Genomic DNA, 25,449 nt, shown 5'->3' with positions numbered 1-25,449 from the left:
TGGATTACAGCTGATAGATGGTTGTGCATTTCTACAGTTTTCTTCTTTTGCCTTTCTCCACTCTTAAAGATATTAGCTAAGTATAGTTTAATACAGCCAGTATCTGAAGTGAACACACTCCTAAATCCATATTATTGATTGTATCCCAATATGCATTCTTCTAATGCAGTGATTTTTTTTTTTGAACAAAAGAACATATTAATAACAAAACTAACTAAAATCTCTGGGTAGCTTGTGGAGAAATGTTTTGATATAATACAATGTTTTCATTGAGACTATATTAAGCAAATGCAAGAATGTAAAGTATATTTTAGTTTTTATACTTTGAAATGGAACATATATACACTCAAGATAGAGCAGCACAGTAGCTGAAATGGCATTAATGTGACATTTCTTTGTGAAGTGAGTGATCAGGAGAATTACAGTGGAAATAAATTGGGAATTAAACTTGTGTAACGTTTTTAAACTGTTAGCTTGATTTATAAAACATTTGTTAACCAGTTTGCCACAGATTTACTCCTGGATTCATTCCAAATGAGTACAGTCTACATTAGTTTACACAAATGAGGTAATTAATATCAGTGATGTGGCAGGAAAGATAAATAACTGAGTAAAAATGAAAGTATTCGATTCATAAAAAAAACACCTTTTAAGGAAAAGACCTACATTTTAAATTTTTTTGAAGGTTTTCTGCAGTTCTCCAACAGTCATAGAGAAACAAATATGACTATAAGATGAGTTATATTTAAGCAGAAACTTTTCCTGCAAAATTCATACCATCCCCTTAGGAATAGATGCATTATAAATCATAATCTACCATAAAACTTAAATATATGCTGACACATTTTTCCAACTTGTGGTTACTGTTGCAGTGGACCTGAATTTAATGCTACTTTGAGAGAGATCCCAGAGGATTTTCTAGTTGAAAAATCTCTACAGTATTCAAATCTAATCCATATTGTGCCTATCACTGCAGTACCTAAGTAGCTGATACAAGGGTTTCAGATTTCATCTGGGTCAGGATGTGGCAGAGAGGATTTCTGCTGCATCTATCTAGCTGAAATTGTCAATTTATGGGTCATCCCTTCAGCAAGAGGAAACCAAGGGTATGCCATGGAATCATAAAATCATAGAATGGTTAAGGTTGGAAAGGACCCTAAAGATCATCAGGTTCCAACCTCCCTGCTATAAGCAGGGATACCTCCCACTAGACCAGACTGCATGAAGCCTCATCCAACCTGCCTTAAATACCTCCAGGAAGGAGGCAACCTCACTTGGCAACCTATTCCAGTGCCTTACCCTCGTGGTGAAGAATTCCTTCCTGATGTCTAACCTAAATCTACCCTCTTTCAGTTTAAAACCATTACCCCATGTCCTATCTCTGCCCTCTCTGATGAAAAGCCCCTCCCCAACTTTCTTGTAGGCCCCCTTCAAGTACTGGAAGGTACTATAAAGTCTCCCCAGAACCTTCTCCAGGCTGAATAGCCCCAGCTCTCTCAGCCTGTCTTCACAGCAGAGCTGCTCCAGCCCTTTGATCATCTTTCTGGCCCTTCTTGGGAACCTCTCCAATATCTCCAGATATTTCCTGTCCTGAGGGCTCCAGAGCTGGACACAGTACTCCAGGTGGGGTCTCACCAGAGCAGAGTAGAGTGGCAGAATCACCTTCCTGGCCCTGCTGGCCACACTTCTTTTGATGCAGCCCATCTCACCTGCAAAAAGGGTGTTGAAAGCACAGAACTGCATTCGGGTTCCCATGTATAGTAAGTTGATTTTAAATAGGTGCTGATTTTCTGAGAGGTGGAAAGTATGAGTACGTGTCCTCCTCCTCATAATTTAGGACAAATTTACACCTTTAACTCCCTTTTCATGCTTCCTGGATGAAAGGCTGGGCTTGAATGCTTTTGTAGCCAGATCAAACAGGTGCTTTCTCGCTCTCTGGTGCCATGTTCTTGGCAGGATCCATAGCCATATCTGCCCAGCAGGTGTTTGGGGATTAGGGATCAAGCTGGTGGCTCATGACTTGGATGTGCATATGCTTTGCTGGATGAAAAATTGGTTGGATGGCCAGGTCCAAAGAATTGTGTTAAATGGAGTTAAATCCAGTTGACGGCTGGTCGCAAGTGGTGTTCCCGAGGGCTCAGTGCTGGGGCCACTCCTGTTTTACATTACTGATGATTTGGATGAGGGGATAGAGTGCACTCTCAGTACGTTTGCAGATGATGTTGAGTTGGGTGGCAGTGTCGACCTGCTTGGGGGCAGGGAGGCTCTGCAGAAGGGATCTGGACAGGCTTGACTGATGGGCCGAGGCCAATGGCATGAGTTTCAATAAGGCCAAGTGTTGGGTCCTGCACTTTGGCCACAACAACCCCCAGCAGTTCTACAGGCTTGGGGAGGAGTGGCTGGAGAGCTGCCCAGCAGAGAGGGACCTGGGGGTGCTGATCGACAGCTGCCTGATCATCAGCTGGCAGTGTGCCCGGGTGGCCAAGAAGGCCAACACCATCCTGACCTGCATCAGGAATAGTGTGGCCAGCAGGACCGGGGAGGTGATCCTGCCCCTCTACTCAGCCTTGGTGAGGCAAACTTGGTAAGTTTTGGGCACTGCAGTAAAGGAAGGACATTGAGGCACTGCAGAGGGTGCAGAGAAGGGCTCCTGGGTTGATTAGGGCTCTGGAGAACAGGTCTTAGGATGAGAGGCTGAGGGAGCTGGGGCTGTTCAGCCTGGAGAAGAGGAGGCTGAGGAGAGACCTCATTGCTCTCTACAACTACCTGAGAGGAGGCTGTGATGAGATGGCTGTTGGTCTCTTCTCTGTAGCGACCAGTGGTAGGACAAGAGGAAATGGGGTCAAGTTGTGCCAGGGGAGGTTCAGATTGGATGTTAGGAAAAAATTATTCACAAAAAGAGTGGTGAGGCAGTGGCACAGGCTGCCCCGAGAGGTGTTGAAGGCACCGTTCCTGGAGGTGTTAAAAAAATGGGTAGACATGGTGTTTCAGGAGATGGTTTAGTGGTTAGGGGTTGTAGGGCAGATGGTTGGACTTTATCATCTTTGAAGGTGTTTTCCAACCTTGATGTTTTTATGATTCTATGATTCTAAAGAGCCACTGACTCTTCCTGCTGCTGCCTGCTGGCACCAGACTGCTGAGGCTGGTGTGCCTCTTCCAGGTGGTCTCCTTACAAAGGTGTGGCCTTGGCAAGTGGTCTCTCCCATGGTTTTGCTGTTTGATCCTGAAGTAGTGCTGCTGCACTGCTGCGGCCCTACCGCTCCTTTTTCAGCCTGCCTAGATCTAACCCAAGTTATTAATTTAATACACTGTTTCAGCTCACACTCGTGATTTAGGTACTTGGATACAACTAGGTGAAATTCCCTTTTTCTCAGAAGAAATTATTTCCCACCTACAGCTGTCCTTCATAGTCCTCTCCAGAGCAAGCAGACTGCCATAGCACCAGCTATTACTTTTGCATACTCTTACTGATAGAGCAGTTTGCATTAACTTCTGCAGGGCCAGGAGTTTGTTCTGCAGGGTTCCAGCCATACAGTGTCAGCACTGACAGGATCTTACCATAATGGAAAGTACAACACCCTGACACTTGTGGTTCTCCTTCTGTGGAGCTTTCTTCTCATGTTGGCTGTATTGATTAATGCTCAATTTCCTCTTCAAGATACACAGGAAGGACTAAAACAAGACCACCTCTGTTGACTTTCACATAAAACCCACACTTGCTCTTTTGTGTATTGTACAGAACTGGCATGAAGATGGAAATAATAATACTCAGAGAATGAAACCCATCTAAAATCTTGGCAAAAAAATCATTATGCTATTTATGGAAAAAAATGTTTCAGGAGAATGAGAAAGAAGTTTCATAGCCCCATAGACTATTGCCTTCTAAATAGCAGTCTTGAGGGTAAGCAATCAAACTTTACTCCCTCTCTCTCTCTTGTCATAGCTGTCCCCAGGGTAAGCTAGAAACAGCAGAAGCCCCTGTCACCACTGTGTATAACTTCACCCTCCTTGCCCAGCTACAAAGCTCTCACCAATTTCTCTGTTCTCTGCAATAAGAAAAAAAAACAAACAGTTGATGAGACCAGTCTAGGTAGGGAGCCCTCACTTTGATTTTCCTGGGAGGAAATGGACTTTTTCTGGAAAAATTGCATTTTCCTGTGGAAAGTATTTCTGAAGGAAAATTTCTGGTGATTGCTATCTTTGTGCCACGTGTTTTTCTTGTCTGAAGTCCAGTGTACTGAATTCTTCCTTACACAGAACATTTTTTTTTTAAAAAAAAGGTGTCACAAACAATGATAAAGGTATTTAAAATTGCTTGTGGGGGAAACAATGTTGAAAAGAAGTATGCATTTCATCACTTTTTTCATCACTTTATTTCTGCCATAAGAAGAGATTGCACTGTTTTTCCTCTTATCTGAAAGGAATAATCTAAAGCAAACTGAAGGCAGTTTAATTTTCTCCTTTGCACAGGGCAATATCTCAAATAGTAACTGTATGTCAACACACAACAGTGTTTTCTGTTTGTTTTTAAAGATGGTGAGCCAAGTGAATCTTAAACTATATTTTCAACTTCCAGAGAAAATCTCAGAGTTTTTCTTCACCGTTTACCTTCATATATATATTTTATTATGCTAAAGTTATTTTTGTGGTTTATTGCAACCTTTACAATAATATTACACATTTTCAGACTGTTTTATGTAATTCTTCATAGTTTTTTATGTTACTAAATCTTATGTTCAAGATTTCCTTTTTTTTATGGTAGCAGGTATTAGTATCCCATACTTCCCTAGTTTTGTTTTACACAAATACATTGGATAATCTAATTCTCTGTCTAGAGATTAAAATGGCATTTTCTGTGTTCTTGACCATTTCCTCCTACAAAATTTTGGATTTTAAGTTCAGAGCTCAGCTTACGGACTATGAAGAAATTATAAGAATTAAAATTTAATAGTGTTTAAAGTATTCCAAAACAGAGGGTCAGTCAGAGTTAAATTTAAAGAGCACAAAGCCTTCCTTAATGCAGCTTCCTATTGACACAGGGGTATACAAGAGAGATAAGAAAAATAAAAAATGAGTACTTACAAATTAGTTCAATCTGAAGTCTTACCTACTTAAATAATTGCCTTTTATTTCTGGACTCAATAAATGGTTCCACTGCAGAGTAGAGGTTACATCAGTGACCTATAATACTTGGTCTCTCTGTAGAGAAGTTTCATACGTAAATTTGATAAAGAAAATTCAATTTAGCTAAAACTTGAAAATTAACATGACATGAGAAGTAAATGTGCACATGGTAATACGTAAAATAATATTTCTAAGAATATTGATGAAATAATACTATTTTTTTCATGCTTCCTTGGAACTGATTTACAGATCTGGGAATAGTTCTGTGCTAAGCTGTCCAAAACTAAGCTAGACAGCTATTGAACTCCTCCTAGCCTGTGATTGCTTCAAGGTTACTTAAGTCATTTAGTAACAATAACGTGTAAAGATAGGAAGAACACAGCTGTCAAATAGTAAGTTGAAGATTCGTACTCCTATGGAGCTAAAGAAACAATCATATTTTCCCAAGGTGGTGGATACTCAATTACAATTGCTGCTAGTTTTCTCATGTTGGGGTTGATGTGTTGTGTTTTTTTGGTATCTTGGTTACACAGCCCATTCACCATCAGAAAAAACATAGTCGTTGAACCAGCAAAATGGTAATATAATAAAATATCTGTAAATTAGTAGATTTTGGAAACAGCTGTATGATTCTGCTTCTCAAAATGGCACCAAGAGGGGAACATCTTGACAGTGACAATATGAAGCTGAAGTAGCAAAATAGTTTTTGTAGTGTATGTCTGTATAGTAATTACACTTTTGCAGGTAATCATTTGTTAATGATACTTCAGTCTTATTCAAGAATATTTGTTTTGCCAGTTGTAAGATGTAATCAGTATAGGGCATTAATATATATTTTTTTTGTTTCAATTTAAGTTATATTTGTTTCCCCAGAGACCTGATCATGTTGGATTTACACTGTATAAAGCAATGGCACAATTTGAGTTTCCTAATTTGATACTTTCGTTCATATCGTAGCAGTGCAAAAAAACCTCCCACATTTTTGTCTGAGTGTCTCACCCTATATGTCATCTTATAATCTGAGATGGTCAGGGCAGATACTAATTTATTGCCTTGAGCACCCTGAACTGTGACTCAGATGCTTTAAACACAAACAGATACAACGGTTTCTCACAGTTCTACTATCCTGTGTTAAAAGAGCCTGAATCACTGCCGTGAAGAGTTCTCCCAAAACTTTCACAGTATTCTTTTATTGGTATCAGTGTTTTTAGTTTCAAATCCTTTTTCTCCTGATCAGCTTTCAATCTTATTTAGTATTTGCTGTTTTCTTGGGAATTATTTTAATGCTTACTTCTGAGACCTATTAGAAAATTAGTTTTCTTGATGCTTGCTCCTACTTCAGGCATCAAAACCTGGTGAATTTTCTTAGTGTAAGGCTAAGCTTGCGTTTCAGGCAGTTTTAGTGTGTGAGTGTGTGTATATGTAAGTAAACACAGTACAGTGAAAGCTTGATTGAGCTCAGTTACTATTATAAAAATAAATTTGTTTATATACTCACAATCCAATTCTATTTTCCTTTACCATGATGACAATTGAATGTAAATATTATTTTTCTTTGTCAACCTAGGGTCTAGTAAAAATGTGTATTGTGCTAATAATTTTCTAACAGTGGAAGAAATAGATGTTTGGGCTCTGACTATTTCATGGAAATGTGTTTGTTTATGAGGAATGCACAATTATTTTTTTTGGTTTGTTTTTTTTTCTTCCTGAAAACAGGAAACCTGAGGAAATATTTACTTAGCTGGTAGGTTCAAGTGTGTTTTGAGCAAAAAAATCTTTACTTTATGCTTTTCCCTGGGCTGTCTTCTCACCTTGTTAAGGTTTTCTGTGCATTTATTTTTCGTCCTCCATCTACTAATACGTCTGCTGCAATAGCAGAATGAGAAATCTCTCTGCTGACTGTGCCTCATATGTCTCTGTTTTGGGTAAAAGCTGCTCTTGTTTCAGGGTTCTGGTTCCATTAAGGAGCTTAATTATTTATTGCATTTCTTCCTGAATACAGGCACACTGCAACACAAGGTTTAACCCAGCTCATATTATTATACTTGCTCTGCCGAGGTCACAGAAGTATAATATTGCTCTTTCCAGGTTCTCTATAAACAAAAACATGATGCTGAGAAAGGAACTTCAGATTATGCACATATGAAAGAGCCTCCAGATATTAAGCATGCAATGGAAGTCAATAAATACCAGAGTGAAGTAAGTGCTTCCCCATCTGAAATTACTTCAGTTGTTTTGGGTAGATATTATAGCTAAATGTAATGAAAGGGGCATGGAATATTTTAATATTTCATTAATTGGTATTTTTTTACATTATTTGCTCTGAAGTAATTTGGGACATGATTAGTGCTTAGAATGTACTATGAGTAATGGTGTGTGACTTTTATTCTAAACTGCATTGGACAGTTTTGGTATTTAGTTTATTAGTAGTAATTGTTATTAAGTGCTATCAGTTTGAAATGAAGTAACAAAGGTTTTTTGAATTAATGTGTAGTTACTTGTGCTTTAAAGGTATATAAAGCTCTTTGTTTACATGAGGACCAGCATGGTTTCAGTGTCTTCCACTATCGACATTTGGGCAGTTCTTCAGGGCTTCTATTTAGAGGAGAGAAGGAGGCTGTTTTTGCCCTGCTTTCTCATACTTTTATGAACATGAATAATTTCCCATCTCATAAGTACATATCAAAAGAGTTCTAAAGAACAATTTTTGTCTTATTTTACAGGATCTGAGCCATAAATTTCATGCCTGGCATTACTTTTTGCCATTGATCAAAGTATTTATTCTTGTAGTTTTGCTTAAATAATTTATTATTAAAGTTACTGCCTTTTTTTTTTTTGCCCCCCCCCCTTTTTTTTTTTTTTCTTTTTTTTCCAGCTGCTTCTTAACTTTCTTGAAGTTCTTTCACAATATAAAAGCTTAGTAACAGATTTACATTTTTTACTAGTTTCAAGTCAGGTTTGATTTCATGGTTGAGCTAGCTTATACTAACTCAATGCACCCTTGCTAGGGGTAGAAATATTACCAAGATTAATTTCTTGAATTATGCAAACACGAGTTTGAAGAAGAATGTCTCAGGTTTTGTAAAAGCTCATTTATGAGAAAAGTAAATTCTAGGGGAAGACTGGCTAAAATAGTAAGGTAATTTTAAAGGGTACACAACACCAGTAAGAGCAGCTGACATGTAAGTACCTTTAAAGCTATGATTCTTAGGTAAGCAAGTCAAGCTGGGTAGGTATGTGGTTTTATAACTGTTTTCTCTGGTAAATGGCATATTTGTTTGCTGCTAACAATGCCAAAAAAGAAGCTGGGGTGTTTATTTTGAATTAACTTAAATTTACCCTATCTTCCCTACTGACAGTGTAACAAACACTCTTAGGTTATGTAGGCTGAAAGCTAAATGTCAGTGTTAGATGTATGTCCATGTGTGCAGAATCTTGACAGCTGGCCGCTGATTAAAAGGCTGCTGGAAAACTTCAGGGAAGCATTATGTTTGAAGGATAACTTTTTCTTCTGCTGGGAAATACCTGCACTGGAACTCCCAGCAGTAATTTGCAACCTGCCTTGATTACAGAATTCCCTCTTCCTGTCAAACTCCATCCATCTGCTGTTGGAAGCATCAGGATGTCAGACTAACAGAGGGTAGGAGCTGGAAATGCAAACTTCTCTCCCCATAAGCAAGAAGTGTATTTATCTAGCAGTAGGAATGATGGTGGACTGCTAGGGAAGGAAATAATGTTGGGACAAGAGATGGGAGTCCCTCTCAGAGAAGGTGGTGGGACCAGGAGGAATACGAGATGAGTCCTTGAATCAAATTCATCATGGCTTGAGGATTAGCGTGCTGGTGCAAATTCATTCCCCTTCTACAGCTGTACATCACCTGCTAACAGAATTAAGGAAAGCAGGGTACAGATGTGAGTAAATGAAGTTCAGTTGTTTCATCTTTCACCCATAAAGCAAGCAAGAAAAAAAAAAAAAAGGAAATGAAGGCAAATAAAGGAGGGAAGGATGTTGTGATAAATGAGAACTTTTAACAGCATGTTAAAAATAATGAAAAAATATGAAGGAAATTATTTTCAGCCTGAGCAAGCTTCAAAAAAATCAAAGAAACCCTCCGTATCCAACAGAAAACTCTAACAGGGAGTTCATCTGTTTAAGATCAGATTCTTTCTGGTTGCTTATGGGGAACTACAGTGCAATGGGATGTATCTTTATTGGGCATAAAGGAGCCTGTTATCTAAGTCCAGTTATTGTTCAGCAGAGTTACACAGCTCCTGCGGGTAATTGTTTGGGCACCATGGTGATATCTGTGGATTTCTTGTTTAGTAAGTACAGGTTTAATTAGGACCCACGTGAGTTTTCATCTTTGATTCAGAACATGGAGTAGCAAGCATCCCAAACGTGGAACACTATTCTTTCTGAACTATTTCAAGCTATTTGCAGAATCACAGATTTGAAAATGCAGGGAAAAAGGAGGGAAACTACAGGGAGAATAGAAGGACAAAGCTCTTTTATCCACCACTCAGTACAGTGTACCTATGGGAGCAGAATGCCAGTTTACCTACAATGCTCTGCCAACTCAATTCAACCTTTACATGCAGAGTTTGCATCTAATAGGATTAGGATGTATTTGAGACTATTTACTCAGCCTTAAAATAAGGCTGACATTTATACTCAACTCTGTGAAATGTGAAATTTCCTTAAAAAATTAAGACTGTATTCAACTTACAATACGTTTGTGCTGACATTTGGAAACTGTCATGTACTGTAGGCCTTCACACCACTTTGAATATCATTAATGTGCTGGATAAGCGTGGGCTGAAGCTGCATAATAGGAAAGTACTGTAAAATCTCCTGAACAATGTGATCATGTGTAAGAAAAACATTTTTCTCTTCTTCATACTTAAGACTGAAGAAAATTGCTCTCAAAAGAACAAAAGTGACTTTTAAAATGATAGAGTATTTACTTGAACAACAATTTAAATACTGCATAATACTTGAACAAATGCATGCTTATCCAAACCAGAGTACTTTTCTCTAAATGTTTTTGTGTTAATTCTGTGACTTTGGCATTCAAAGGCATTTGGAGAAAGTGGAGTAGGGACCATCAGCCTACTTTATGCCCCTGCTTGGCTGGTGTCATTAGCTCATCTGGAAGTTTCCAAACTTGGGAATAAAATTGGGTGGTGCTTCTTAGAAAGACAACAGGTCGCAAAATAGTGGTTTGCCTTATGTGTAGCTGAGGATCAAATGGACAGAAGAAAGTAATTGAACAGTGAAATATCATGACAATTAAGTTTCTAAAGCTAAGAAAACACTTGTTGCATCATACCTGGGTGTAAAAGCTGCATATGGTGTTTGATGAGCGTACTAAAAGCTATGGATCCCAGTTTTGTCTGGTCCATGGCCTGGCCTGTCACTGGGCATTATGAATAGCAAAACAGTGTTAAGTATTTATATGCAATTTATATGCAATTTATATGTTCTGCTTGGTTAAAATTAGTGATTCTTCTCACACCATTACATTGTATGAAATAAGGAAGTGGTGTTCCAAATTTACAAATAAGAAAACTACAATAAACTAAAGGTGGACATTTAAAAGGCAGTTTGCAGATCTGAGGTTACAGCCCTGGTATCCTTTCTCTTAGGCTTATGTATGAAGCAGTGCTGCTTGATTGTTGAGCAAACTTGGTGTGTCTGTATTCTTTTTGCAGTGGTAATTTACGATGTTTCACTGACCATCTAAATTTGAATATTTAAGAAGTCTATATTGCCTTAGGAGTAACCTTTTTTTGTGTGTGTGTGTTCAGGATATTGTGCAGCCACAATTAATGCAAAATCCATTTACATTCTTTCTGATAAGACCAAATCAGCAGATCTTAAACATGATGTGATTAAACACCATCAATAACATACCAAAATGTCGGTGTTTGTTTGATGCAGATTATGTTGAAGTGAAGCTTCTCCTGGCTTTCTGTTCAGCATCACCATTAGAAAAATCACCTTCTGCTGACTAACTTTCTGCTGACAGTGGTTGTCAACAGCAGCTCCCCCTGGACCACTTCCAACCCGTGTTGAAAATGATGTGTTTACTCCTGATGTAATTGGGACCAATCAATTTTCAAGCCCATTACTGGAAAGGATGACTGCATCAATCTGTAATGGGCCAGAAATGTGTTTGTCTCTTCTACATGAGCCGGGAAACAGTTTTCAACACCATTTGAGTGGGGATCAGAAGAGCTGTTGGCAATGGTGATTGTCACCAGCTAGTCATTTTCTTAGTGTTGATGGACCCCAAGTGCAGATGAGAGAAAAGGGGGCAGAGACACAGCTGACAGGCCATTAGTTAGTGGACTTGCAGGTCTTAGAAAATACTAAGCAGGGATGAACAATAAGAGACAAATTGTCTTGCAGATGGGTGTGCCCAGCTCCTTGCTGACGTCTGTATGTGCATCTCAAGAGAGAAAAATGTGTTCATAGCTACTTGTGCATATTTTAATAATTTATTACCTATAGCTTGGAATAATTTCGAAATTGGAATAGCGGAGAAGAGAAAAGACTGAAGAAAGGTCTGAGTCATTTAAACCTAGGTATGCTTGGGTCACCATGTAGTGGAAGTTTCCATTTGTTGATTGACAACCTGAGGTGTTTTTTAGCCTTGTTAGAAATCTGTTTACTTTGCAGCACTGTCATACATTCCAATGCACTGGCTCTGCCATGACAGGTGAAGCATCTTTAGGACCCTCAGCTGGAGTAAATAGATGAGCATGTTTATTCTCATTGGACCCTATGCCTTTTCATAAGAGCTGAAGGTTTGGCCCTTTTACAATTAGTTTACTAACTATGAGCAAGCCTTGAATATTTCCAATGCTTTGCAGAAACTACTGGCAAGTCAGAGAAAGTAATCACATTTGGGATTAAAGATGAGAAATAGCTTTTCTTCAGATTATCACAGTTAAAAAAAAATATTCAACAATGTAATCAGTTTTTAATGTTATTTCAAATAAAGGTAGAAAATCACTTGAAATTTAGTTGGTATTTGTAATTTTCTATTTGTTGCTCCAAAACTAGAGATAGTAAATTTTTTTTCACCTTTTGGTCCCAGCTTCTTTCTTGCTGACATTTCCCACTGGCCTGCTCTAACTCTGCATTTACACTGCTGCTCTTGTCAGTACTCAGGTACGTTTTCCTATGCAAAAGCCTGTTTGTGCAGATCTTTTGTAGGCCTGTGGTCCTCATAAAAAGGATTAATTCTTGAGCCTTTGTTGATGTTTTTAGTAGAGTCTGAGCAACCCTTTGAACTGAAGATTGAATAAGGGCATCGTGTAATGCCTGGAGGTTCCAGTCAGGGTTTGAGCCTTTTGGTAAGAAGCTGAACCAACTCAGAAGAAAATATGTCCCATTCCCTGGGTGCTTCTGCTGTTTTCTTTCGTTTCTTGACCAGGCTTTGCTTTCCCAGCTGTCCTCTGGTAGGCTTCTCCACTTCCCATCTTCTCGGTGCCCATGGATGCATATGCACCGAGCTTGTTGCTTGGCCCTGTCTGCATCTGTTCTCCTGCACTCCTGGAATAGCTCTGGTTTTACTCTTCTAACATAGCACTATATAAAAAAATAAATTTCAAAAATCGCTAGATGGAACAGAATAGCAGCTGTGTAATGGAGGCCAGCACAGTGTCCCAATGGGAAAGGGTCAGCATCCAGGGATTGAGGTTATTCAGGAAATGGGAAACATATTTTTTCTTCTCTTTGGCCTACCTCTGACAAACTACTGTTCTGCTGCATAACATTTTTATTCTCAGCAGAGTATGACAAGCCGCAGAATGGAGCAAATATATATTGCACACATTTGTAAAATGCTAGATGACTTTCCCTCAGACATAAGTAATAGGTATACTAGTTTAGGTGCAGGACGAATAATAATTCACTCAGGGAAAGCTATAGCAATTGGCCTTGCATCTAATATAATTGAAAATGGTGAAATATAAAGGACTGTCACTGTCTTATTGCCCCCTCCTTTCCCCCTTGAAATTAACCACAATCCATTATTTCGTGTACTATATGGTCATGTCATTTGGGAGCAATAAGTGACCACATTTCTTCAACTTTATCACCACTGTTCTTGATTCTCTGTTGCTAAATCCACTCCATTCCTAATTTCTATTTTGAGCACATATGCCGGCCTTTAATTTGCAATTTACATGGATGATAGGGTGCTATTCAGAAACCTGTTTCTGCTGCCTTTGTGGTTTTCACCTCACCTCATGTGGTCATTAGGATGAACAGCATATAATTAGCTAAATTCATGTAAAGCCTTGAATTGAAAATGCTTATCTGTACATCCAGTTTCCTAATAAAACAGAGGAAATCTAAACCTCACCAAAGCCTATCTTTGAGTGGTTTTAACAAGCTGTAAGAAACAGTTTCTATTTTCTTGGTGGGTTATACTTTGGACTGTATTAATACATCCTATGTACTTATTTATTTATTTATTTTAGAAGTAGTTACACTTGTGTGTCACGCATTGTAGGTGAAAAATTGTAACATCTATTTTTGGGCAAGTGGCCAACAGTGAAGCTTATTTAGCCTGTCTATTTAGCTGAAGCCATATGGACATAAAATTACTTTCCTATTGCCTGTAACATTAAAAAAGTTTTTTTTCCTTTCTTTCTACAATAACATTTCTATAAATTCTGGTTGCTGTTGTGTGCTGCAGTTTATGAGTTTATTGCATTGTACCCCAAGTAAAACTTTTCATTGGACATGGGAGCTAGATCCAGGGGTTATAAGTGAATCTTCAAGCTCAGGACTTTCTTGGTGAAATACAAATTTCATATGGTGAAATACAACCTTGAGAACTTGATTAACTTCATTAAACAACAGAAGAAAATCTAAAAGACTATCCAGTAAAGCAGGAAATAATGAGATACTTTCCATTTCCTGTAGACTTTTATTTTATGTTGTTTAACTTTTGCCTGAAACTTCAGTTTGTCAGACACTTTTGAATACCGGGGACAATTTTCTTAATAATTCAGAATCATTCACTTTGACAGCTCTTGGAAATCGGCTTCGATTTGCACATGTGCTACAGCAAGGGAGAGGAAAAAGTATGCAGACCTGGAAGAGGGAGAAGAAAGATAACTTGTAGTCTCGGAGCTCTGTAACGTCCCCGAGGTCTAGGCTGTTCCTGTGATTGCTTTGCTAAGTGGAGAATGTTTGGACTCTCCTACCTGTGGTTTAGCTTTCTGGCCAGTTTTCTGAGCTCATTTATTATAGTAGTGGCTTTTGCACAAACAGAAGGATTCAGGCTTATACTCCACATGCTGGAACACTCAGCTTGCTTGTTCCCATGATTTTGTAAAGGAGCAGATAAGTGGAGTTGTGGGGAGTGGGGGATGCTGGGGTGGAGCTGTGTCATTGAGTTACATACCAGCTAGGCGGCTGCCTATTACTGAGGGGGATGTTCACCGTGGTAGAGTTACAGTTTCTGTTCGGTGTTGCTGCAGCCTGCTAGGCTGCTCAGTATCATAGGGCGGTTACTATCTCTTAAAAAAAAAAAAAGAAGCGGTGTAGAAAAATTGATGCACTCTAAGAAGACCTCTGAAATTTGATGATCAAACATAATATTTGGCTATTTCCAGTACTTTCATTTTTTACTACTGTCCTAAGCAAAACAATTTTTCATTTTAATATTGTCTTTTATGCTTCTGAGTTTCTTCCTTATGCTGTTAACCTGTGTGTGGGTCTTACTAAATAATCCCTGTCAAACAGGACTGTGTTGGAATAAATTAGGCAGAGTTCTATTGAATTTGATGGTTCTGTTGATAGGTCATTCAAAGATTATTTATAAGCTTCAGTTGTTTGTGTTTGTTTGTTTTAAACAAAACTCTTTTTTGTTTGACAGGTATCCTATAAGAAGGATGTGCAAGATACTCACAGATACACTGAAGTGCTGAACAGGCCAGACATAAAGATAGCAACTGAGATAACAAAGATAATAAGTGATGTATGTTCTCCTGTTACTCTATTTGTATTTTTTTTGACATGTTATTTTATTTATTCCAGTTTCAGCCTAAAAATTTAGAATGCTGCTGAATTTCTCAAAGTGATGAGCAGAAAAGCAGCAACCCCAAATCTGATATGGAGGATTGATTAAAAAACCAAACTCCAACAAAACAAACACATCCCTAAGCCCCTTGCTTGGTATGCATACATTGTTCTATTTTGGTGTGACATATCCTCTTTGCAATTATTGGTCATTGATCAAAAGACAACGTGGAGCTTCCTAAAGCTGGTTTTGTTTCAGCTTTATTCATGATAACCATTCTCAAAATAAAGCATATGCTCATATGTTATACTACACTCCGGAAGACATACCGAGCTTTTTTTCACTTCAGTACGAGTGAAGCTGGAATCCGAGGACTGCCCTTCCTCCTCCGGTCTCGTCTGGCAGCGACTGGGAAATGCAATTCCCCGCTGTCCTGAGAGCTGAGCAAACACGGTGCTCCTTGCATGAGGGCTCTCCTCCCCGAACTCCCCTCTCAAATTCTTTTCCCTCCTACCGTGACATCTGCTAATGGATAGGTCAAGGAGCAGTTGGAGAAGCGGCACTGTGTGATGCAGTTTAATATTTTATCGTAGACAACTCCAACAATCTATCTATTAAAAGCCCCGAGTCAAGATTTTAAGTATCTGCTAATAGTTTCATGTGAGACTGACCAGGCATCTATGGACAGGCAGTTTAAAGAGACCTGAGACTCCCCTTTTGAATATTCAGGATTTTCTGAAAAGCAAGAACTTCTACGAAGTCTTATGTGTAACACCTACATTTGCTAACTGCTGCTCAAGTCCTCTTTGAGTTGGAGTGGCTTTGGGACTTCTGTTTTCCTCAGTCTGTTGTTATGCTGTGTCTTTACTGATTCACAGCCCCTGGGTAATGCAAGCAGCCTGTTTTAGGCAATGGGTAATTTAGTTTGTGATACCGCAAAGCACCTATTGTCAGTTCATCTGTGTTGTTTTCTAATGCATTGAGGAAAATGCAGCAATTTGCATGGGAGGCAATTCAGCTGGAAAGATCAAGTAACACCAGCCCTGTGGGACTAATGCCGCTCTGTTACACCAGTGCAACCTCGCTGACATCCAGCAAGATTGCAGTGGTAAAACTGGGGGTGGAATTTGACCTTAGGTTTCAAAAAAGTTGCCCCTCAGCCTAGTTTCTTCAGCTGCTACAAATGTTCTTGTATAAACTGCAGACTCTGTCCTAAGAAATGCTGAGCCACTCTTTAAGTCATTCTTCCTTGATAGGGAAAACAGTATTTCTCAGGCTTGAACTATGCATTTGGTTAAAGTTGAATTTTGTGGATGCTGTGCATTGTGTTTTACAGTAAATAAACACTATGTTGTTAGGGAGCTGAAGCCTGAGAAAGCCTTCTTCTGGAGCTGTTTAGAACAGCTCTGAAAGTCGTGTCAATGCAGATCACTAAATGAGACTTTTTTACTTGCTTTAATGCTTATAGATTTCGATACTTTTAATGCTTATTTGATACATTTTAATGCTTATATGTTTTGATTAAAAAAACCCAAACAATGTATTAGTTATTCATATTATTTATTTCTTTTTTAAGGCTGAGTACAAGAAAGGAAGGGGAGATATGAATAAGGAGCCTGCTGTACTTGGAAGACCAGATTTTGAACATGCTAAAGGAGTTTCAAAACTGTTAAGCCAAGTAAGATTCTCTGTCATTTGGCAATGACTTCATTCAGGTATCTCATTCCTCATAATGCAAGAAAATATTTAAATTTTTAGGTTATTATTGCTAATCGCATGAAGCTCAGGTTCTCAAACTCTTTTTGTGTAGTATTGCAATGATTGATAAATCTAAGATTCTTATAAAAAAACACAGAATACATTTGAATGCAAAAATACAATGAACTCGGACTGTTACAACTCATCTTTTGTAGAAATATTGTATATTTATATAGAATCATAGAAACATCAAGGATGAAAAAGGCCTTCAAAGATCATAAAGTCCAACCGTCTGCCCTACAACCCCTAACCACTAAACCATCTCCTGAAACACCATGTCTACCCATTTTTTTAACACCTCCAGGAACGGTGCCTTCAACACCTTTCGGGGCAGCCTGTGCCACTGCCTCACCACTCTTTTTGTGAATAATTTTTTCCTGACATCCAATCTGAACCTCCCCTGGCACAACTTGACCCCATTTCCTCTTGTCCTACCACTGGTCGCTACAGAGAAGAGACCAACAGCCATCTCATCACAGCCTCCTCTCAGGTAGTTGTAGAGAGCAATGAGGTCTCTCCTCAGCCTCCTCTTCTCCAGGCTGAACAGCCCCAGCTCCCTCAGCCTCTCATCCTAAGACCTGTTCTCCAGAGCCCTAATCAACCCAGGAGCCCTTCTCTGCACCCTCTGCAGTGCCTCAATGTCCTTCCTTTACTGCAGTGCCCAAAACTTACCAAGTTTGCCTCACCAAGGCTGAGTAGAGGGGCAGGATCACCTCCCCGGTCCTGCTGGCCACACTATTCCTGATGCAGGTCAGGATGGTGTTGGCCTTCTTGGCCACCCGGGCACACTGCCAGCTGATGATCAGGCAGCTGTCGATCAGCACCCCCAGGTCCCTCTCTGCTGGGCAGCTCTCCAGCCACTCCTCCCCAAGCCTGTAGAACTGCTGGGGGTTGTTGTGGCCAAAGTGCTGGACCGGACATTTGGCCTTATTGAAACTCATGCCAGTGGCCTCAGCCCATCGGTCAAGCCTGTCCAGATCCCTTCTGCAGAGCTTCCTTGCCCTCAAGCAGGTCGACATTGCCACCCAACTTTGTGTCGTCTGCAATATAGGTTGTCTAGGATTTCTAAAATATTAGCTGCATTTAATTTAGAGACAAATTTTGCTGCTCATTCAGTTTGAGAACTTTACCCTGTGATTAAGCTCACTGAAGTCACTCAGGTCTTTTGTGTAACTGCTTGCTAATGTGAGTAATGGGATCTGAATTTGGCCTGATGTGTAAACCACCCTCTTTCCCTCGCCCTGAAACGGAACCTTTTATGTACTATTTTCTGTGTATATTAGACTCAAAAAAAGAAAAGAAAAAATAAAGGAAAGAAGAAAAATTTGAGGATTCTTAATATGTAATTAAACAGCTGAAAACACAGATATTCCCTCTTTTCCTCATAAGAGTCTTCTACTCTTAATACTTTAGTATTTTATTTTTCTAGAGTAGTTCTTTCATAGTTCCTCACATAATCCTCACTAGTAATCTTGTCAGGCTACCCTTAGAGCTTTTGTAAACCCAGAAACAAATTCTGCCCTCCTGTAGGAGAAGAATAACACCATTTGATTGGAGAAGGCAAAGTCAGTCTTTCCACAACTAGAAAAAAACCCCCAAGTGTAGTAGTGTCTACACTAGAACAATCTGAAAATCATTGTTGTGTAACAAATATTTGTCATTTGGCTAGGTAGTGAACATCTCCCCTAGAACTAGGACAAATGAGAATAATCTGTAACCGAGAACAAGCTGCAAAACAGTGCAGTGTCTGTTTGCAAGACATTGAGTCACCAAATGTCCTTGGATATCTGCTACATGATTTCCTGTTTCATACTGGACCATCATTAACTTTGAAGCATTAATACTGTGCAAAGGGAAAAAGTGTAAAATACGTGTGTTTTTTAATTGTTTTGTTAGTGACGTGTTTGGAATAAAAATTAGCTCGTGTTTTCCACATAGAAAATGGGCAAGTCTGCTAAGAGGTTGTTAGTTTTGCAGGCTTGGAAGTCAACCTGTTCTTTTGAGGAAGACCCAGTGCTGTGCTAACTATGCTACTCTGTGCCACTTATAGGAAAGGGAGCTGTCTGTCATTTAGCAAACATCTTTAGTGGTTTTTAAAAGGGTTAATTTCTACATTTATTGTGTGGCATCCTTTATTTTTACCCAGGGGCTGTCTGCATGCTCCTTTTGTGGCAGCCTATTTCAGAATCTAGTGGACGTGCAGCTGTCTCTCATCATAAATGGGACAAAAGCAGATCCCTTTCTGATAGCCCTCTCCATCTCACTAAGCCTGGTACCCTTGAGGTTGTGGCCAACAGTCACAACAGTCAATACACACCAGCTGGATCATGAGGTCCTGCAGGCTGGTACTGAGCCAGCTGCATCATAGGCTTCATCAATGCACTTTTTATCTCATTTTTATTAGATGTGCTTTTCCTCTTGGACAATGCATGCTGCATCTGCAAAAGCTTTGTAATAGAGTCTCTTCACTGCCCTGGACTGGGATGGCAGCAGTTGCAGTTGAGATCCTTTTGCAGAAGAGACCATTTGGTGTGCAATTTTAATTTCTTTAGAGAGTCCAAAAAGTGCAGAAGGTGTGGCAGGAAGAGATGAGCAGTTGACTAAATGTAGCTTGCTTACAATTTACCTATAAAGAAGATTCTTACTAAACCTTACTGCTCCTGACTCTGCAGCTGCTGGGCCTGGACCCCAATTTTTGGGATCCTTCCTTCTCTTATTCTCTTCTCAGTCTACACTGTTGTGGCTGTTGGCAGAGTGTGTGATGGGCCAGGTACCTTCGAGCAAGGGAGGCTGACGCTGTGCTGCCAGCTGCCTGCCTGCCTGCAGCAGCATGGAGCCTGCCAATACTAGGCTGCTTCCAGCAGTGAGGAGGTGTGCTCAGCAATTCCCCACCTCCTCTGAAGGAAGGACAGCGGCCATGAGTTGTCTAATGTTTTTATATATCATTTGACTCATTATAACACTTAGACACACTGATCATAAATCAAGAGCACAGAATAATGAAGATGACCCCTGTGTCCAAAGAGCAGGGTGGTGGGGCAGGATGAGGAATGCACCTGTGCTGTAGGAGAGGAACAGCCCTCAGTGTGGGTCAGTCATGTCAGTCCTCTTCACGCAGGGATCGTAAAGCAGGCTTGTAACAATTACAAGATTTAAAAAATAGTAAAGTTAATGATCTCTTTATTGTCTCCAGACTTTCTGGCTTTTAGGGTTTCCATTTGTTTCTCAGCAACTGGGAGCATTATGAACTTTTTGTGCTGAAAGTTGATAATCTCCCTTAATAGCATGAATCTGTAAGCTGCGACATGCAGTAAAATATTAGTTATTTGACCCTCACAGTAAATTTGCAAAGTTGACAATTCTGATGAATGTAATGGGAAGAGAAGATGATAACATGTTTTAATGTGGTGCATATGGGTAGGTAATTTAGGGAGTATAGAGAATAGGAGCAAGAAGAGGTCAAGCAGTGTGGGTGTAGTGAAGGGAGAAAGCAATCAAGGCAAGCAGGAAGGCAAACAAAGTGAAGAAAATAGTGTTAATGTTTGACTGGCACTCAAGGCTCTAGAAAATCAGTGTACCCTCTTTTTAATTTTTATTTTTTTTAAATTTATTTAACAAAGCTTTTGACAACAGCCAAACTAATAGCTCCCAGGACTAGTATATTTACTCACAGCATGTGGTAACCCCTTTCCCTTGATTTTAAACCACATTTAAGGGAGAAACTGTGTTAACCCATGTGAAAACATCAAGCTTGTCAATTTGCTGAATATACTTTGTATAATTTTAGTTATTTTTCATATCTTTTTTTTTAAAAACAAACTCTTATTTATATCTTTTTTATGTCTTCTAGTACATTTTACTAGCTTTTTCAAAGAGCTGCTAATACGAAGTATTCCCCTTATAGTGTTTAGGAATTGGGTTTATGATGAATAATTTTGGGTATTTCTATTTTATGCTGGATCTGGTGCTTATTGTTTCAGGGATAAAACTGTTAGAGGTAGAATGTTTTTCAAAATGTACCTTCTTTGAGATTATCAGTAAAAACACAAAAAGCCTAGGATTTTCTCAGTCTTTCTTTGCTTTGAATTGTACCAGTGCTTTTAACAACCAATATTTTAATTTAGCTCTTTGTTTATGTGGAATTTCCTTCAGTATCTTATGTGCTCTTGACGGATTTTAAATTTCTTTATTATGCTTTCATATAGTCATGAGGAAATGCTTTAGCTGCAAGAGTCTGCTTCATCCTGGGATCCTAGTGGTTGAATGATTCAGTTTTTGTAGTTTCTTTGTAAATCTGAACAGTGGGTGATGTCATCCACTTCTGAAACTGAACACTCCCTGTGTGAACAGCTTTGAACTACAAATTTGATTTAGGAATGTTACTGCAAAACTTCAAAAGACACTGCTCTGTCCAGCTGCAATTCTGACTTTTATAGGTTTTGTGCAAGGCTCATGAGAAGTTTGTTTATCCAGACCTTGTTTAACTCCAGTTTGGTTTTTCAATGATGTTGTGTTAAAAGCCTGCAAAGTCTGCTTTTTCTTCAGCAGCAATAGTAGAGTAGCCTACAAGCAAATTAACCCCCAATAAATACTCTCTAAAAAAATAAACAAACTTAAGACTTTAATTAAAATGGTAAATAAATAGCCATAGTTTTAAACCCTCATTAAGGTAAAGCTTTTGGTTAACAATGAAATTTGTGGGTAAGCTTCCACTAGCAATTGTCACTTCTACTCCCACTTTTTGTTTGCTCTATTACTGTGTCATAACATCGCTAAGATTCCCTTCTTTAGGTGTTTTCTAAAACACTGATGGAAGTATTTTTCTTCCTTGGTTTTAATCAGAACCCTTTCTCCTGTTCAAAAGAACGGTAAATACTGTGTGCTTTACTTCACAGTGACTCATCCATGGGCTTGCTCTTCTCTCTTCTCCCTCTCCCATCCCACGCTTTCTTTCAAAAGAGAGAAGGAAAGAGCGATAAAAAAGAAAGTGTGTGTGTGTGTGTGTGTGTGTGTGTGTAGCTTTCAATGAGATGAATCCCCTATGACAAGTCAGAGTTAAATTACTGCTGGAAGTGCTCTTGAGATACCGCTGGGGTCATCTGATATTATTGTGTGGCCTCCGTTTTGCCCCCGAGCGACATGTGCGGTGCTGTGGGAGAGGAGAGCAGAGGCAAAAAGCAGAGCAGGCAGACGAGGCAGCAGGACCTAGAGGTACTGAGACATCCCTCACTGCAAGGGGAATGCTCTCAGTTGGATTGGTGGGCAGTCTCCTTGAATTTGGGACCTTTCTGCACACTGGCATCAGGAGACACAGAAGACTGCCTTCCCCTTCTTCAGAAGCAGTGATGTGAGCCACTGGCACTAACAAGGATTTATTACTGGAATCTCTAGATTGAAATATATTGCTAAAAAAACATTCTGTTAAAAAATTGCATGAAGCAGCTGTATCTGGAAGATGACAAGGCATTTGTGAAGAGAGACCCTTTTGGACTGTCATTTTCACGCTTAACAAGAGTATCAAGGCCCATTTTGTGCATTCAGTTCATGTGCACTTTGAGGCCAGTTGTTAGCTGGGCAGAAGGCAGCCTGCAGTAGCTGGATATTGAAACTCTTCTGCATGGTGTTGTTATGATGTGAGCTGATGCCCAAAAGACAATTTTGCTCACCATGCTGACTTAATCCCTGGTTTTGGAGGCTTTTAAAATAGCATCTTCCAACACTGCCTGATTTTTATTAGAAGGTGAATTCTGGATACACCTTTTAAAAGAGAAATGTCTTCTGATTTATTCCTTCACTGCTCATAGAGAATGTGGATTTGCCTTTGACAAAGGCAGTGCCTTTTTATTCAGATATATGCTTTTGCACTTGATCCAAAGCCAAGGCAAATATCAAACAATATGAACCAGATGAATCTACCAGAAGGCAATAGATATTCTTTTCTAGAGTTAGTATGAAATATTATGAAGTTCAGCATGTGTCCAGATAAAGTTTCTCTTTAAATGTGACAACGTTTTAGAATTTCCGTCCTTTGAAAGATAAACAGAAGTGCTGGAATAGTAATGTAGCTTGACGTACACGATTAGTTCTTGTTTGGGTGCCTTAGTTTTGGTTTCTTCTTATCCTGATTAATGAAATATTGGGCATTGTGGCTAAACATAATGAGGTTGTGTAAGCTAAACCATGTTGAGAGCCTTTGGAGGCAAGGAAAAACTAAAACAGAAAAAGAAATTTCTTCCCACAACTAAAGCTGAGAAAAAAAAAATATTGAAGGAGTTTGTTTGAGGTGGTTTAATCACTTTATCAGACATTCATGTGGGAATAGAGAAAAAAGGAGGAAGGAAAAAACTGCTTATTTATTCAATGCAGAGCATGGTAAATTATAATGGATGTTGCATAGGCTTAGATATCAGGTGTCTAACCAACATTCATGAAAGAAGCATAATTCAGACTGAGCTTTATTCTCCTCTATTCTGTCCAGCTGTTGGAAAGAAGCAAGGCATGTGTGCAGAGTCTCCAGATGTTCGATGATCATGCACAAAAAGGGGGGCAAAGGAGAGAGATTGACTCTTTGATTTTTTTTATTTATTTCATTTTTCAGATTCTGAATTCAGTTCTTCAGTGTATTTTATGACATTTTTTGTGATTTATTTATTTTAATGCCATTCCCTCAACACATATGTATTGCTTATTTCCTCTTATATGTCTTCTTATTCCCCTCTTTTGAACAAGAAGTAAAGAGAGTGAAAGTGGTGGCATACAGTGATTTAATTATGCTGTCTAACACTGTAATGAGCTGGGCATTGTCCTCAAGAAGGGACTGTACTGCAGAGTGATTCCTGGGACTCTCTTGGGAAATTTCTAGCACAATTAAAAATAGACCCGGGAGCTCTAGTGACAGCTTAGCACAGCATGGGTGACATGTGGACTTGGAGGTGGGAAGATGGCTGAGTGAAAAGTTTGATTCTGACTTCCCACTTTAGAACAGTTGAAAAATTTACAGGTGATTTATTTTGCAAGTTTAATGGCTTATTAATGTTACAGTTTTCATTTTTAAATATTTTTGCTGTTAATTATGAATTGCATGATTCTCGGTAGATTATTGTTGCTAGTAAAACAGTTCTGATTTATTTGATTACTCAGGTGAGTCATATGGTTTTGTTTCTGTTTCCTTTTCGTAAATCCTTCAGCAATAGTAATTGTATGTGACAATATTTTTTTTTTAATCTTTTTTTTAAAATTTAAGTAAAATACAGATACATAAAAATTACTTTGAAACTGGCACAAGGCAATCATAGGTGTGGCTAAGCTGAGCTTCTTTAAACATCTTCATTGTTTAAAGATTTATGAATAAGAAAATTGTCTTTGATAAGTTCCTTTGTAGTCTGTATTCTCTGCGCCTTTCTTAAGTGCTACATATTAATATTAGATATGTTTGTTCTGTTGGAAGGTGAAATACAAAGAGCAGTTCAATAAGGAAATGAAGAGCCACCAGTACAATCCTCTTGACAGTGCTTCCTTCAAGCAAGCACAGATTGCATCCACCTTGGCAAGTGATGTAAGTGTATTTGCTTTGTATCTTACATGCATTTACATCCTGAAAAACCTAGTATTTGTTCTCAAGCAGAATTTATTTTTCCATCTTACAAATTACTCTGAGCAGCAGTCTCTGCTATACAGTATGTTTGTATAGCAAGTACAGCATGTTACCCATTTCTTCCTCTGATTCTGACAAAGCTTTCTCCAAGGGCCTGCAGAGTTTTTCATAACCATTTGATGAGATTAATCTCAAGATGTATGTCAAGAGGTATGACTTCTTACTCTGAGCTGATTGCCTTGTACTTGGTCCCTTTGTTTCTGGGAAAGAAATAGGTCTAGAAGGCAATTCTTCTAACCTGTTGTAGATGCTTGTCTTTAGAAGAGCAAAGTGCTGGCATCTCTTCAGTGGTTGTAGAAAGGGGTTGCCTGAGCAGCTTCGTTTTGGATGTCTGTCTTCTAGACTTAGGTTGATCTTCTGAATGGTAGTACTAGTTACAGCAGTCAGTAAATGCAGCAATGGGTGCCTGCTGCTGGAACCCAATTGGAGAAAACATCTATATTGAGTGATAATGCTGTTGGTATGATGTATTTAACAGTGTGTCTAATGCTAAAAATGTAGCAATGTAAAAAGTGAGCTCTTCTTTGAGGCCATGATCCCAAATAGCCAGAGGGTAGCCTTCATTTGGAAGTATGAGATACACAAATTGTCTACTGTTGATTTAGAGTCTGCCTAAATCAGTGAAGAACATAATACATACGTGGAAGTATAGTTTAAAAGATCTGTCATCCAAGATAGGTAAGGTGACTAGTTTTCTTCCTGTAAAGATGGACATCCAGGTGTCACAAGTATGGAAAATCATACTATAGGTAAATAGGAATTTATCTTCTACTACTTCATTAAGTGATTTTCTTTTGCCTTAAGTGACTATACTGCTTATCTTTGCTGAAAACAATCTGTATTAACGAAAATATCCAGGAGTATTTCCCT

The 25,449-nt window shown here is 38.9% G+C and overlaps 1 protein-coding gene across 1 annotated transcript in view; it reads left to right on the top strand.

Moving 5' to 3' along the window:
* Positions 1-25,449, top strand: part of NEBL (nebulette) — a 90,225-nt gene that overhangs the window by 8,264 nt on the left and 56,512 nt on the right. Inside the window, exons 5-8 of the mRNA XM_010006953.1 lie at positions 7,213-7,323; positions 15,024-15,125; positions 16,744-16,845; positions 24,373-24,480. Coding sequence (XP_010005255.1) covers positions 7,213-7,323; positions 15,024-15,125; positions 16,744-16,845; positions 24,373-24,480 — 423 coding nt within the window. The remainder of the gene's footprint in view (positions 1-7,212; positions 7,324-15,023; positions 15,126-16,743; positions 16,846-24,372; positions 24,481-25,449) is intronic.

The sequence above is a fragment of the Chaetura pelagica genome, unplaced genomic scaffold (genome assembly GCF_000747805.2).
Source record: "Chaetura pelagica isolate M959 unplaced genomic scaffold, ChaPel_1.0 scaffold17, whole genome shotgun sequence".
Taxonomy (NCBI): domain Eukaryota; kingdom Metazoa; phylum Chordata; class Aves; order Apodiformes; family Apodidae; genus Chaetura; species Chaetura pelagica.
The sequence above is the reverse complement of the archived record's forward strand: the minus strand, read 5'-3'. Positions and strand labels throughout refer to the sequence as shown.